This window comes from Phasianus colchicus, chromosome 9, assembly GCF_987193195.1.
Source record: "Phasianus colchicus chromosome 9, bPhaCol1.hap1.1, whole genome shotgun sequence".
Taxonomy (NCBI): Eukaryota; Metazoa; Chordata; class Aves; order Galliformes; family Phasianidae; genus Phasianus; species Phasianus colchicus.
In genome coordinates, this window is record NC_143444.1 from 17,805,901 (window position 1) to 17,820,449 (window position 14,549).

Below are 14,549 nucleotides of genomic sequence, written 5' to 3' on the forward strand. Positions count from 1 at the left end.
AATATAAACAAACGTCACTGAAAACCACACCCTTTCTTAGTATCTTTATATATTAAAGTCTCCCCAGTGCACACAGAGGAGGAAAAAATTCAGCTTCAGTAGACCGAAGAAAAGCTTTATGTATGTCATAAAAATAACAGTGAAGTTCTAATTTAAAAAAAAATATATATATATCTCTTTTGAAGAATGAAAGTAGTAATCACAGCCTCGCTCCAGTAAACAGCCACTACTTTTTGTGGGGCTGTAATTGCTAGAAGGTGCAAGAAATAAAAGACGTCATTAGGGAAGCTATGGGATAAATGACCTTCATAGAAAGCCAAATCTCCCAAACATCAGCAGCTGGCAGAAAGAAGTTCTGAGACTTGCACATTTCTGAATCATATTCCGATGGTTCATCTTTCAAATTACTCTGTAGCTACATATATCCCTGATCAGTTTCTGAGAATTCTCTTGCTAAATCCCAGGTTCTCTGGTTGTGCAAGTATGGGGAATATAAGAGGTCTCATATAATGCCTTCCCCAAATGGTCTGTGTTAACAGCTTTTAATATCCACCTCTTATGACGTTAAGATTTCCTAAACGGAAAAAGTCTCCTAGATATATTCCCCACTGTTTTCATCTCTAGGAGTAGTAGGAACATAAATAGGCCTTTGAAAGCCCTTTCTAGCATTAATACCTATTTATAGATAAAACAATATGTACTTTCACAGATGCACACTTTTTATCCTGCTCATGCTTTCTTATAAGTCTAGGCTAGAAAGCAGACTATACATTTTGAGGATTTCTTTGTTGTTCTGTAGAACAAATAACATGCACAGTCCACATGCTAAGATGGGCTGTTGAAAGCCAGAAGTGTCATAACTGTAAAAACAAACCAAGTCCACAGAACAAACAATACCTAGAGAGTATACTGTGGCCCTGATTAGGAGCATTATCTTACAATTTCAGTACTCTGTGAGATGCATACAAATAAAGCTTAAAACTTAGAGATGTACCAATGTGCCCACAACTTTTAATACACCCATGGCCATTAAAGTTCAGAGGTTGTGCAATTTTAAAACTACTTTTAAATGCAGTAATATCTGTGTGTTTCAAATTGGATCTCTTTTTTTAAAAAATACTAATTTTTGGACTACTTCCCAGTCAAGCCTAAAGGCTAATATAATAAAAGTTTCCCTATGCCTCTGTTCTCACTAGTACTAATTAGGTCAGTCTATTCAAGAATGACAAACAGGCTTTATACCTACATCAGTTTTTTTGTTGTTTGTTTGTTTAGGGTAGTGATATACTTTTCTTTAAAGTAGTAGTTATTTCAAAACAAAGAAAATATACACACACACACAGGATGAAGCCTACAAAGCAAGAGTGAACTTGATAAGGAATGAACAAGATGATGAAGAGAGCCTGTATTTCTCTTCAATAAGCTTCAAGGTACTTTGCTATTTTCAGTTCATGCAAGTTTGTCTAACCTTTGTTTTAGAAATTTAGCTCTGTGTGCAAATAGGTACATATCTATGTGGTATTCTGACATTAATAAGATTAATATTTCTTCTGTAGTCCATCACCATTATCAAAAGCCAATTCATTGGTCTGAACTGCCTGAAGAATCTGCATCCTTATGACTTCTATTTTTGTCTTGCTGTCTTGGAGCATCTGTTGAGCTGTGGCAAGAAGTTTTCGATCCTATTGAAACAAAAAAGATAATATTGTAAATTCTTCACAATACAATACTTTGAAAGCTTTAAAAACCACTTACTCAGGAACAAGAACTATGTAGCTCATTAGGTACAGCAGACCAATTCAACTAACCACATTAAGAATCTAGAGGAAATCAGGTTAGGACCAAAGGGTATTCAGATTGATTTATAGACTACAAACTACTTCCATGGAAACTCTGTTTAAAGCTGGATAAAGGAGGCACAATCTAGAAACACCCATGTGTAGATGAATATATTTAAGCTGATACTGAAGAAAGAACAATATATAAAGTGCAAAATACCTCCATCCTATGGAGAATGACAAGTTTATAGTAAATCATAGAATGGCTGAGGTTTGAGGGGACCTCAAAGATTACCCACTTCCAATCCACCTGCCATGGACAGGGCCGCCACCCACCAGCTCAGGCTGCCCTGGGCCCCATCCAGCCTGCCCTTAAGCACCTCCAGCTTCTCTGGGCAGCAGTGCCAGTACTGCACCGAGTGAAAAATGTCTCCCAAATGTCTAACCTAAATCTCCCCTCTTTTAGTTTAAAGCCTTTCCCCCTTGTGAATATAAGAACTCTTCTAATAACTCTTCCAACAACCAAATCTGCTAGACTAAATACATACATGAATCACTGTGCCAATTCACCTGAGTTAAATTTCAATCTCAACATTAGAAACATGAAGTTAACTCACACAGCACATTATATTTAATTATAAATAATTCTGCATTATTTTTGCCTGATCAAACTGATTATTTTTCCATTAATAAACACAAAATATCAGATTGCTTCACTAGCTATTTCATCAGCAATTTAGGGACAACATTTTTTTGTCCCAAATAGATGGAGCTACCCAATTCCTTTTATCAAAAGTTGTAACAAGAAAAGCAGCTTAGAGGAGAACATTTCTGAAGATGAACTTTCAGATTCATCAATAATACTAACTCACTCTCAGGAGCATGGATAGATATCCTCATGTGTTTTTTGGCTATACAGTTTTTTTGGTCCCAGAGCTACTAGAGACTTGATTTATGATGGATTATCAAATGGTTATTGGATAGGGAATTACAAGATAACGTAAGGATGATCTGACTTAGATTCAAACAGAAAAGGAGTGTGGGAAAAATTAAGGCAGTCAATTTGTCATGGCTGTGCAGTGCCAGATTAACAAACAGTAATCAGTATAGATGAATACTGCACTTGCTGTAGCTCAAAGGCCACTCTGGTTAACTCATTTTGCAACCACCCCATAACCTCATTATGAAGCCATTTTAATGTAAACGTGGTTTATACTTAAATTTTTAATTTTCAAATGAAATTACCAAATATTTAAGACTTAAAAATATATATATATTTCTCCCCTTATCCCCATCAAGACAACTACTGCATAGTACAGATTCTCAGAGCTAAAAGTATTGGCACTACAGTATATGTGAGTACTATAAAGAGGATGCTAGAAAAATCAGTGTGCTGAAAAGGAAAAAAAAATTGCATTCACATGCTATGACCTTGCACCGAATGTATTACCTACTCTGATATTTTTATAGTATATGTTCTGTTGGGTACATACTCTTGATTTTAATTCGTAATACTAATCAATGTTTCAAATATGAAGAGCAGCATAAGCCTTATGTTTATAATGTCCTTATGCAGAAGATTCCACATCAGCTATCCAACTATTTAATTAGTACACTTAATTTTGTTAAATGAGTGCCTTCTCAAATACAAATATCACCTGCTGAAATAAGTACTGTCTACAGCAGAGTATAGGATCTAACTGATTACATACAAGTCAGAATCCTATATTAAACTTCATCCATGCATCATCCTGATGCACACAACTTCTGAAAGCATTTTTTGTCTTTGTTTTTATCTGATTTCTCCCATTACTTCATCTGATTGTCTCCCACTTCCTGTCACTCCAGTGGATACATTTGCTCAGGAGCACCAATGTGTAAAGCTGAGGTAATTTAAGATTACCGAATTAGCTAGGGATTCTAACTTACCCTATGTTTTCAAGAGAAAGAACATCCCATCCTCAAGATCAGAATGGATGTGTTATACTTAGCAGCTCCTTTAGTGTTGGGGTCTGAACAAAAATATGTCAAAGCATTTCTTGTGTACACAGAAACTGACAATGCCTGATAAACTGACCTGCAAAAGCTGTCACGGGATCTCAGAGAGATCTCAGCAAGTCCAAGGAAAAATGATCAATACCTCAGAAACACGTCAAAATAGGTTGAACTGAATGTTAGTGAAGAAAGCAGACTAAGTTCAAATGGAAAACCTTCACCTGAGATGACACACTTATTATTATTAGCAAACTACTGGGTTTTTTTTTGTTTGTTTGTTTTTCTAAATCTTTAAGAAACAAACTATGACCTCTCTCCATTAAAATTAGGTTTGAAAATAATACAGGAAATCTGAAACTCCATCATGGTATGCCTGGGTAACAGTCAAAAAATAGTTTAATATACCTTAAAGAGGGCCCTTTTTAACATTCCCAATTACGTGTTGGATTCAAAGTGAGAATTTTCTGCCCCCTTTGGCCACCTCATCCAGAAACTTAAGTTCAACTTTTTACCCCCTAATCATCATACTTAAGCCTACAGTATAAACCCTGCTGAATTACCTCACTACATAGTACTATGACTATGAGAATGAACACACATCCTTTGCATCCAGCTTGCTGAAGCAGCTGGCAATGCTCTTGTGTTTCCAGCTCGTTCTCCCCAGCGCAGTTACCACATACACCCAAACTGGTAAGCTCATTTAAACCAATTGAAAGAACAAGATTCAATCAACAATTTTAATTACATGTCTCAGTCATAAAGCAAGCCAGAATTTACCTCTTCTTCCTAGTCTGATCAAAGCTTGCTAGCAATGTCTGATGTTATAGCCTGAGTGTTTAGTTAAGTTCTTTTCAGCCTGTTATAAGGTTACTTGCTGAGGGTTTATTAGGGATATAAATCACGTACATCTTTTGATCCATTTGGATCAGCTGATTATTATTTTTGAGCTAGCCTGATGTTAAGTACATGGCCCCAGAGGATGTAGACTCCAGGGTTTCCAGGAGCTGAGGACTGCATTCCCCGGCCTTTAGTCATAAGGCACTGCAGATACCTCTTCCAACTGCCCCAGGCTAGTAGGTGACAGGTCACTTTCAGCTGAGGCTACCAGCACCAGCTGGCTCACAGGTCAGCATGGGCTTGATGGCACTTATGGGCCATCTACTCTAAAATGATTTTTCAGAAAGTGAGCAGCACTCTGTGGTTTTAGCAGGAGGTGCAAAGAAGTCAAAGAGTAGGTGCAGGTACAAAAGTAATCTGCCTCTCCACAAGTCCCTGGAAGAAATTCATCCAGAAATATGTCGTTCCTCACCAATAGAATTTGTACTAACCAAAAAAGTAACTGGCAGCAATGCACTTTACAGAAGTTTACTTTTCAAATCAAACATTTCTTTTGAATACGTTCACTGACTCATCTCATCTATGTGTTGGGCCAGCCAGATAAGAACTTGAAACATTTCAGTTGTGTTTACCAACTTCTTGACACCAATCAAGCTACTACATATTATTTGTTTATACCTATGTCAGTTCTTCACCTTAGTTTGGAGATTCAGTTCATCTCCACAATGATGTAGTAAGAGGAAAGCAAAGGTAATTAGTAACTAACAAAAGCAGAAGGGGCTGCAAGTAGGATCCCCCTAGACATTGTTTTACTCATCTGAGTACCTTATACTCAAAATAACTCTTCCCCTTCTACCCCCATTAAAAAATTAGGTGAGTCTTTCAGTTGAGTTAAGGGCTCTCTTCATGTGAATTTTATTACCTAGTTAAGACTATGTAATAAGTCAAACCCATCTAGGAGTTAGTAAGCCCCTTTCCTGCCCCTTCGAGATCTTCTAGTTTCAGCTTGATGTTATCAGGTCACTACCGCTAGAATACCACACTTCTGTTAAATAAATCAGTAAATAAACACAAGGGAGAGGGAAGGAGAGGAAGTATTTCACGTATCTGTGTACCAATGCTGATTATAACAATGCTATCTGAATATTTTGCATCTCTTATTGAAACACATTTTTTGGTACAAGTCTTGTTACTGGCAACTGAAATCTGATGAACATTTCAGAAATGTATCTGACAATATCACCTTCAGTATAATTGTCTTAATTAAATTTAAATTAATGGACGTACATTTTTTAGTGGGGCTAGAAAAAGCATCAGCCACCACTTGATTCCATACCAACCTCTGCTGCTTTGTAAATCACACATAATCAAAGATTACCAGACATACTAAATTTAGTAAACCGGATTTGTTATGGAGGTTGAATTGCATGTGGACAGACTGATAAAACAACCAGGTCTAGCAAGTATCCTGAGTGAGTATGAAACCACAACAAAAACAGCCTAGCAGTCTGTAGCAGATTTTACACTGCTACTTAATGACAACAACAAATCAACCCCAAAACACCAAAATTGCACGCTGCTTACACACTGTACTTTCATACTGCAGCAATATGAAATTCCACAGTTATTTTAACATTCTTTAAGCATTCCAAAGCCTTACCTTTGAAGAACCATTTGAGTACATCTGTATCATATTTTCTGCTCCCTGTTTCACCTTCAGTTCTATATCCAGTTGCTTCTTTAAGGCCATCAATCTGTTGTTGGTAGGAAAACGAGGATCGCTATTTGGAGTATCAGGAGTCCTAGGACAATCTGTGAATTAAATGCAAGATGTAGTGTGTGGAGCAAAGAAAAAAATAAAAAGCAAACAAAAAAAAACAACAAAAAAACCTCACACCCCCAAAACGTTCCTGTTCTGTTAAGTTATAGATAAACAAAGCACAAACATCACACTCGGTACTTCAGACTGACTGTCCTGTCCTGAGCTACTTTGCAGCAGCTCTGCAAATGCGCCTTAACATGCAAAGCCTCACCAAAGTACAGTGACTCCCACACACGTCCTAATTCACATGAATCACTTCCGGGAGTGGTAATATAGGCAGGTTTGCAGCTTGGGCTATTTTTGTTTCAAAGGCGATTTATTTCTTCTGGCATGTCTTGAGTCAATTAAAAGTGCACTTTGCCAATAAGCTTTCTTACAGTTTGATTTTAAATCTACAACAAACAAACTTGGACCGTACTATTCAATACCAATAAGCATATTCTAAATGCTGATATTAAGTAGATTTATTTCCTCATTGATTTCAGCATATTATTACAGCTACGCCCACTGTAGCCACAATTTATGTCAAAAGAACAGAGAATGTGAGCCTTTTCCTACATCAGACTGAATGATTTTTGCTCTGCAGAGCTAACTGAGTCATGGGTTAATTGGATATACTGAACAGCTATGATCTGTGGGAAGAACTAAGTTTTTTGTCTGCGAATATTACTGTGTTTAGACCTCCATCTTGTTGGATTAATTAAATAGAATGTGAGTTAGTTTTCAATCAAACAAATTACATACTTAAACTCCTTAACTTGGTTTTTCTTCTCCAGAAAAGTCTATTCACCACTGGCTCCTATTTTAGCTTCTACACCATGAACGGTTAATGAGCTGAAATCAAGTGGTCCTAATTCCTAATGGTTAATTGTTCCGTGATTTTCAGCAAGACCATCCTTTTAGCTATGGCTGATTGTCTTCCCTAACAGGCCCAATGACTTCTCATTTAAACTTTTTGTAAATGAGAGTAAGTTATATCCATTACTATAATGTTTCGTTGTTGTTGTTATCTTTAACAATTGAGGCAATAGATACTCTACAGAAAAATGACTTTAGTTGGTCTCCTGAAGACTATTTATCTGGTATCAACAGTATGGTCTTTTTTCAATTTTAATTAATTTTCCTTGAATTAAAACTAAGATGGTGGATCAAGTTACTGACATCTTTGGTTATTAGAAAACACAGGCATTGCACTAGGAACTTACAAATTATTAACTGTGAGTTATCTAGGGGTGTCTTATCTGCCGTTTCATATTAATTCTGCAGAAGCTTCTAATAACTAATGTTTGAGGTTTAATACATTTTACTTTCGAGTTTGCCATGTAATTTCCTTCTTCTACGCTGTGGTCTTTGATGAGGCTGCACACAGTTTTCATATAAGTAGAACTTTTAATTTCCTCTGCTGCTAATTCACTTTTCAGTTCAAGACACTTTAAGACTCTTACTGCACACTCACTACTTAAACGTAGTGCAGAAAGTACCAGATGTTTAAAAAAAAAAAAAATCCGTGCTATTCCTCATCTGTTTTCTCATTCTTCCTCTCCTCAGTGTTTTGGCTTGGTTTGTGAAACACCGCACTTGCACAGCTTTAGCTTAAATCTGGTATTAATAAAAAAAAGATTAACAACATGCTTTTCTCTTACTTATGTCTTCACATTTAACAAATCCTCACCTACTAATCTGTTCAAAATTAAAACAAACGTGAAACTTGGAAGTCACAGTGTCAGGTCTCCTTATAAAGTAGAATAATTTTGTAAATGAATATTTACCAACTTTAGATTTATGTTGCCGGCTTCTACCACTTAAAGATCCCAGTCCTCTGATGATCCATGGGGAAGATTGTGGTTCTCCTGAAGTCTGTTTTCACAGCTTTTACAGATGCAAACAAGCACTCTTCCTTTGCATTAAAACAACACTCATGTTGCAAGTCAAGCACTAATTAGAGATACAATTCTGGCTGCCCATGCAGCTGCTATTATCTCCCTCTGCCTGTCTGTGCTGTGAAAGTATAACCACATCACCTACCTGGGTCATCTAAAGAGCTGGTCTGCACTTGTGGACTTACATTCCCCTCTACTGTTTAGTAGAAACTGAGCTACTATATGTTTTGTTAGCAAGCAGCAGCAAAGAAAAATTCTGTAGTACAGACTAATAATTAGGACTTTTTTCTTTAAATCTTTCTGTCATAGAAGCTGCTTGCTGAACTTCTGAATGTGGAACGTTATGGTTGTTTACTATAAGTTTTTCAGAAATGGCTTCCAAGTGACTCCTTCCCCCCCAGCCTCATTACAATAAACAGCCTGAGGCAGCTTCTTATAGAAGAATTCAGATTAAAGTTTAAGTCAGCCAGCCAAACAGGTCCTATTATGGAAAGCAATGACAATCTTAGCTGCAACGCTACAAGCTACATCTGTTTCCCTCTCTTTGTATCTCTTACAACCTAAGTAGGCATTACTAGCCATACTAAAGTGATTACCTATTTGTGTAAAGCATCATACAGAGGGGCTTGAGTCTCACCTGGAGACATTCAGTCATTGCTGTAATACAAATAAGTAATAAATTCATCTAGGTGAGTACAATCAATGGGATTTTATGTACATACTTAAAGTTGAAGAGTTAAAGTATTTATACCAAATTGATAATTCACTGAAGTAAAGTAAGTGACGACCAAGAAAAATGACAGATTCTCTAGTCTGCCATGTTAATAGGTCAATAAGGATAGCACAAGATTTGTCACTTCTGATGTATTCAAGTCCAGCTTTGCATAAGACAGTAACAGATCTTCTGGTCAATGGATTAGTGCCCCTAAACATTTTTCTCTTGACATTTTGAGTATCAAGTGAAGTAACAGATGTATTTCAAGTGAACTAGACTTCATTTCATGTAACTAGCCTGTTATTTTTGCTGCTAACATTAAAGAGTTTTGTGCAGCCTGTTAACACACAGCCAGTCTGCCAGAGCTGTGATACTGCTTCCCCAGGACCTGTTTTCATGAAAATATAAGACTTGAAGTAAAAAGTAATGCTTTCATGGATTTTTTTTTTTTTTTTTTTTTTTTTTGTTAGAGTGTCTGGACTGCATCAGGATAATGGCACTTTTTGGTTTGAAGTGTTTATCTTAACACTTTTATCTTTGCTCTTCTGAGAACCTCTTCAGTTCGATTGAGTCTGCGTAACGCTTACCAGCAAACACTCCTTGTTTCTAAATGACCTTATACTAATGTTCTAAGCTACCCCTATTAGAGTAGTGACAATTCCACTTTTTCTAGACTGCTTCTCTTTTCTTTGAAGACTTCCCCACGTGCTAAGTACATGGTTTATTCAACAAGCTCAGTATGAAATGTAACAGCTCATGTAACTGTCCAGATTTTGGTTCTGATGGCAGTGCAGCATGCTGCTAAGCTCAGTGGCAAGTTGGGAAACAATTTTAATTTATTTGAGGACATTTAATATAGTGTTGTAACCAACAGAAACACTGTTCAGGCATAGCTAGGGTTAAAAAAAGAAAAAGAAAAAGAAAGAAAGAAAGAAAGAAACAGGGAATCAGATGTGATGGCACAGAACTAACCTGTCTGCAAGTCCAAGGCAGCAGTGGATGCTCTGCATTCACAGAGAACATCCAGCACTGATTTCCTGGAAAAAATGCTTCAATTTGAAATGAATTTCAGTTGTTTAATGGCAAATTTGACTTACTGAAAAACTGAAAGCAAACTGTCTCAACACTGCTTCAAAAGCATTATTCCATACTGAGGTTCCCCAAAGTTACAATTCTTACAAATATCAGTACCGTAGGTACAGTCTGACATCTAAAAAGGCAATACTTGAACTAAATTTGTTGCAACCCCTTGCTGCAGGTAAGCTAGTACAACCTTTTACCTCTCTGAATAATATTAAAAAGGGCAATCTCTACTGTGACTTTTTAGACACGTGAAAAAATATCAATTTAATCTGTGCTAATATGCAGAAATATATTTTAACGATACAAGATGCTTTCATGTCTATGAGTGAAAATGTGACATCCTCATGTCATACATTCAAATAAATCTCTCTGATTTTCAGCCTTAATGGTTACTACACTTGTCCTACTCCATCTATATTGTTGCATTCTGCATCTTCTGCTTCACGTTTAAGTGCTGACACACAAATTTTAAAACCCTGCATCCTAGTATGACTAATCCACTGCATGATAAGGACAGACCTGGGTGCAAAGTCTCACTTCCAGAACAGATCTAGATTTACCAGCAACCTCATACTGGAAAGTAAACATACATTATGGTTATAGTTGTTTCTGAAGCACACGTCAGCTGCCGTATCTATCCTCACACTCAATGATACAGGTTTTTTTTTTAGCAGAGTATACTTCTTGGTTAAGGTTTAATACCAATTTAAGTAGTTGGGAAAATAATTTCCTATGAGATCAGGACGTGGAAAGCTTTCAACTCAAGGCAAGATACCATCAAAATATCCCAACTCATTTAAAACTGAATGTTAATGACACGTTTTTTCTACTGAAGATTTATTAAGATTACATTCAATGGTTTTAACTTATGGGGGCTGCTATGAAAATAATACCTCCAAACAGAGAAATGGTATCCAGTCACATTCACTGACACTGGCTGAATCTTTATGGAGACCAAATAGTGGATGTGAGGTGGTGGGTGATGTATTTCAGCAATGGCAACAGTGACAGTGGGCCTCCTCCAGAGGTGCAGGTTTATTTACTTTATTTTTTTTTAAAAACAGACAAGGCATTCAGGCTGTCATTCATGGCTGGTGAAAAATGCGCAGCTAATGGTGGTGACTGCATTGAAAAGTAGTGTTTTGTAGCTGAGAATGTGCTCTGTCAAATAGTGTTATTGTGCTCTCTGTATCTGTTGTTGTTTCCCTGGAAATAAATAGGAGACAGTACTTCCAGAGTGACCTACCTACATAAATTACAAATTACACTGTGCTGATTACAAAGTAGTTGCACTATAAATTAGTGGTTCATTGAAAAAGAAAAAAAAGTAATGCAAGCCACTGCTTGACACCATACGCAGCAGTAAGAGTCACAACAGCTTGTGTGACACTTTCCAGCTGTAAGTGTAGAGCACTTTACAAACATATGTTCACACCCACTTCTCACATACTGCAACAAGGGAAGAGTAAATGCCTTTTTGAAGCCACCACTATACATTTTCAGACAAGCAATAGAAACAGAAACAGTCCAAAAATCTTCAGAGAGCAGGCCTGACAGATCAAAAGGATCACAACCTTACAGACAACTATTCTCGGTGTTACTTGTTGAAGGATCTCAGTCCTGACTTTGCTACTTAGAACTCCCAGTAACCTTTACAACGTACTTAGAAGTCTGGGAAAACCTAGGACCACCAAAAGTATAAAATAGCGTAAGTATATCAAAAGAATATAAGCCTCGACTCCCACAGTTTTGTTTTGTTAACCTTATTTTCCATATTTACCCTTTGCATAGTCTAAAAATTTCCCATATGCATCCTTCACTCTTTTAAATCACTTGTATCTAACAGACTAGAAAAGGGTAAAATACAAGTAAAAAGCTGCAACTTAGAATAAAGATAATGTCTGGAATACTCTTACATACTAGAGGAAATGGTTATAAAATTCATGATGTCAGTCTGAAGCAGAAGCAAGAATTACCAGGCTGAGATAGCTGTGACCTCTCCACGGAGCTGTGCTGTCAGACAACAGGGATGTCTGAGGCCACATCCCTACATATCTGTGGAATATTATGCAGATATTTTATACACACGGAGTAGGCTTAAGTGTCCTAAGTCTTTATACTAGCAGCCTTACTTTGCCTAGGCCTATAGTTTTGACTTCAGCTATTAGTGAGATAAAAACCTCAACATTAAAATCAGAAAAGCATCCAGATGACATGCACCTGCTAGTGAGCACTCAGTCTGTCTGCAGATTGACAACCCTTCTCCCCATGACTGAGTGACCATGGACGAGGAAGGAGACAGGCAACTGAATTACAAGGCAAACAGGATACAAAAGCTCAGTAATTTCAGCTTTGGAGAGGTGGATGGTTATAGATTGTGGATCTAAGAAAGGATGGTTTAAAACTTTTTTCCTAGAAGTTGGTAAAATATTAAAAGGAGTCTTACAGTGGAATACCTATGTGATTTTAAAATGATCTCTATAAAGTTTTGTAGCCTGCAATAATTGAAGCAGTTAAGAAACAATGCACTTTTCTCAGGGTGTGTTTTAATAATTAAGACTGTAAGGGCTATCTGCCAATAACATTTTAAACAGAATGAAAGTTAAAAACGTAGTATTAAGGTATTAAGGGGCTTAGCATGCATCCAAAGCAGTTAGAAGTACATAAGATTATCAACTTTGATCTACTCCTTAAGCCTTTCATGAAGTCTCTGGTGTAGAATAAAGGGCAGGATGAGTCTGGCTGCTATCCATTATTCACAAAAGCAATGGGCACTGCTGGCATTTTCAGAAACTTACCATGGACCTGAACAGCATTAGTTAATTATTTATTTGCACCCAAAGATCTAAATCTCTTTAGAACTACTAAGTGCTTTCTAAAGGTCTGTTGTATTTTCTGAGATGTGCACAGGCACAAGGACAATACTGCTGATTAGCTCCTTCTGACAATTTTAAAATGCTGCCCTGGAAGGGAGCGTTCCTTTTGTACATTTTGTGCCATCTGCTTTTCAGGTTCCGCTACTAGATTCATTTCTCATATCCACGTCTACAAAGATTTTTATATTTGGTCTCTAGAGAATTTGCATCTAATTTTCTTTCTCTTTCCTTCTGCTTGTTCCTTTAAAGGCCCCTCTACCCTCAACACTGAAGAGGAATTTCATAAACCTCAGCCAGTATGAAACAGAACACTTCATACCTACTAAAAAACCCAACAGCCATCTCTGACGCATATGTATGTATTCTCATTTCATGCTGCAGCAACTATTTTGCTTCACTAGTTCCCCTTCCCCCCCATAACTGTCGCTCTCAAACCTCAAAAGCAACAAATGCAGGACACATTGTGCAAGTGTACCATAGACACTGCAACATTTTCCTAGCACGTTGCAGGGCCAGATACTATGCATTCCTGTTATCGCTTACCAGTATTTTCCTGAATTCTCACCCTCACCAACCTTTCTAGAAAATGAAGGATGATGTAGTCTTGTAATTCTACTGCTCAAGCTTCTTAAGGCTTGGCACTCACTTTATAAACACCTTCAATGGCACGTGTGCATTTAACTTTTTGCCAGAAAGAGTCCACGTAATGTGAAATCAACAGGCTGGCAGCATCTCCTAAGTCACTCCATAAAGCTGAAAAAGGACTGTTCACTTTCACAATGTTCCATCTTAAAATACCAAGTCTGATATTTTTATAAAATATATATATTCAAAAGTAATATCAACTCACCACCAAGGCACAAAAAATATTAATTAAAACAATTTCAGTATATCTTAAAAAGGGCAACCTCACTGTGGATATTTCATATGGAAAATTGCTTCTATATAATGAAAAGCCACTAGATGATACTACTGTGACTGAGAAAATATATGAATATGGTAATAACTGAAAGTGAAGAATTAACACAGGTTACATTCATCTTCACACATCAACAAATAGTCCATACTCCTCCCCAGAAAACAATTTTCAACCCAGAGGGACTGGACATTCATTTCTGAGTCAGAACTAACAAGCATACACAGGTAACCAACTTTCCACCTACAGGTTTGCTCATTTCCAGAGCAGTTTTTTTCCAATTGAAACAGGCAATAGTTTATGTAAACTAACAAAAGTAAACTGCCATCATTATAACGTACAATACCTGTAACATCTTCTGGATCCGTTACAACAATGTGCGCGTTTAACTCCTGTAACTTATGATGCAGATCTTCTAACTTCTTATTTGACTTTTTCAAAATGTTGTCCACATATGCCAAGTTCTTTTTATCTGTTGTGACCTTCCTGAGGTTCTCAGCTCCCTCCTTGATTTTAAGTTCCTTCCTTATTTCCCGCTTGATTTGGTCCTTTATTTCATCCAGCTTCTGCTGTACCATTGTATCTGAAAAGTCCAACTTTTGGCCAGTGCTCAGGTTCTCAGAGACCAGAAGACTTTTGGCATCCCC

General features: G+C 37.0%; 1 protein-coding gene across 1 annotated transcript in view; it reads right to left on the bottom strand.

Moving 5' to 3' along the window:
- Positions 1-14,549, bottom strand: part of PKN2 (protein kinase N2) — a 52,714-nt gene that overhangs the window by 16,313 nt on the left and 21,852 nt on the right. Inside the window, exons 2-4 of the mRNA XM_090146393.1 lie at positions 14,249-14,549; positions 6,271-6,422; positions 1,565-1,682 (exon numbers count right to left, since the gene is read on the bottom strand). Coding sequence (XP_090002519.1) covers positions 1,565-1,682; positions 6,271-6,422; positions 14,249-14,549 — 571 coding nt within the window. The remainder of the gene's footprint in view (positions 1-1,564; positions 1,683-6,270; positions 6,423-14,248) is intronic.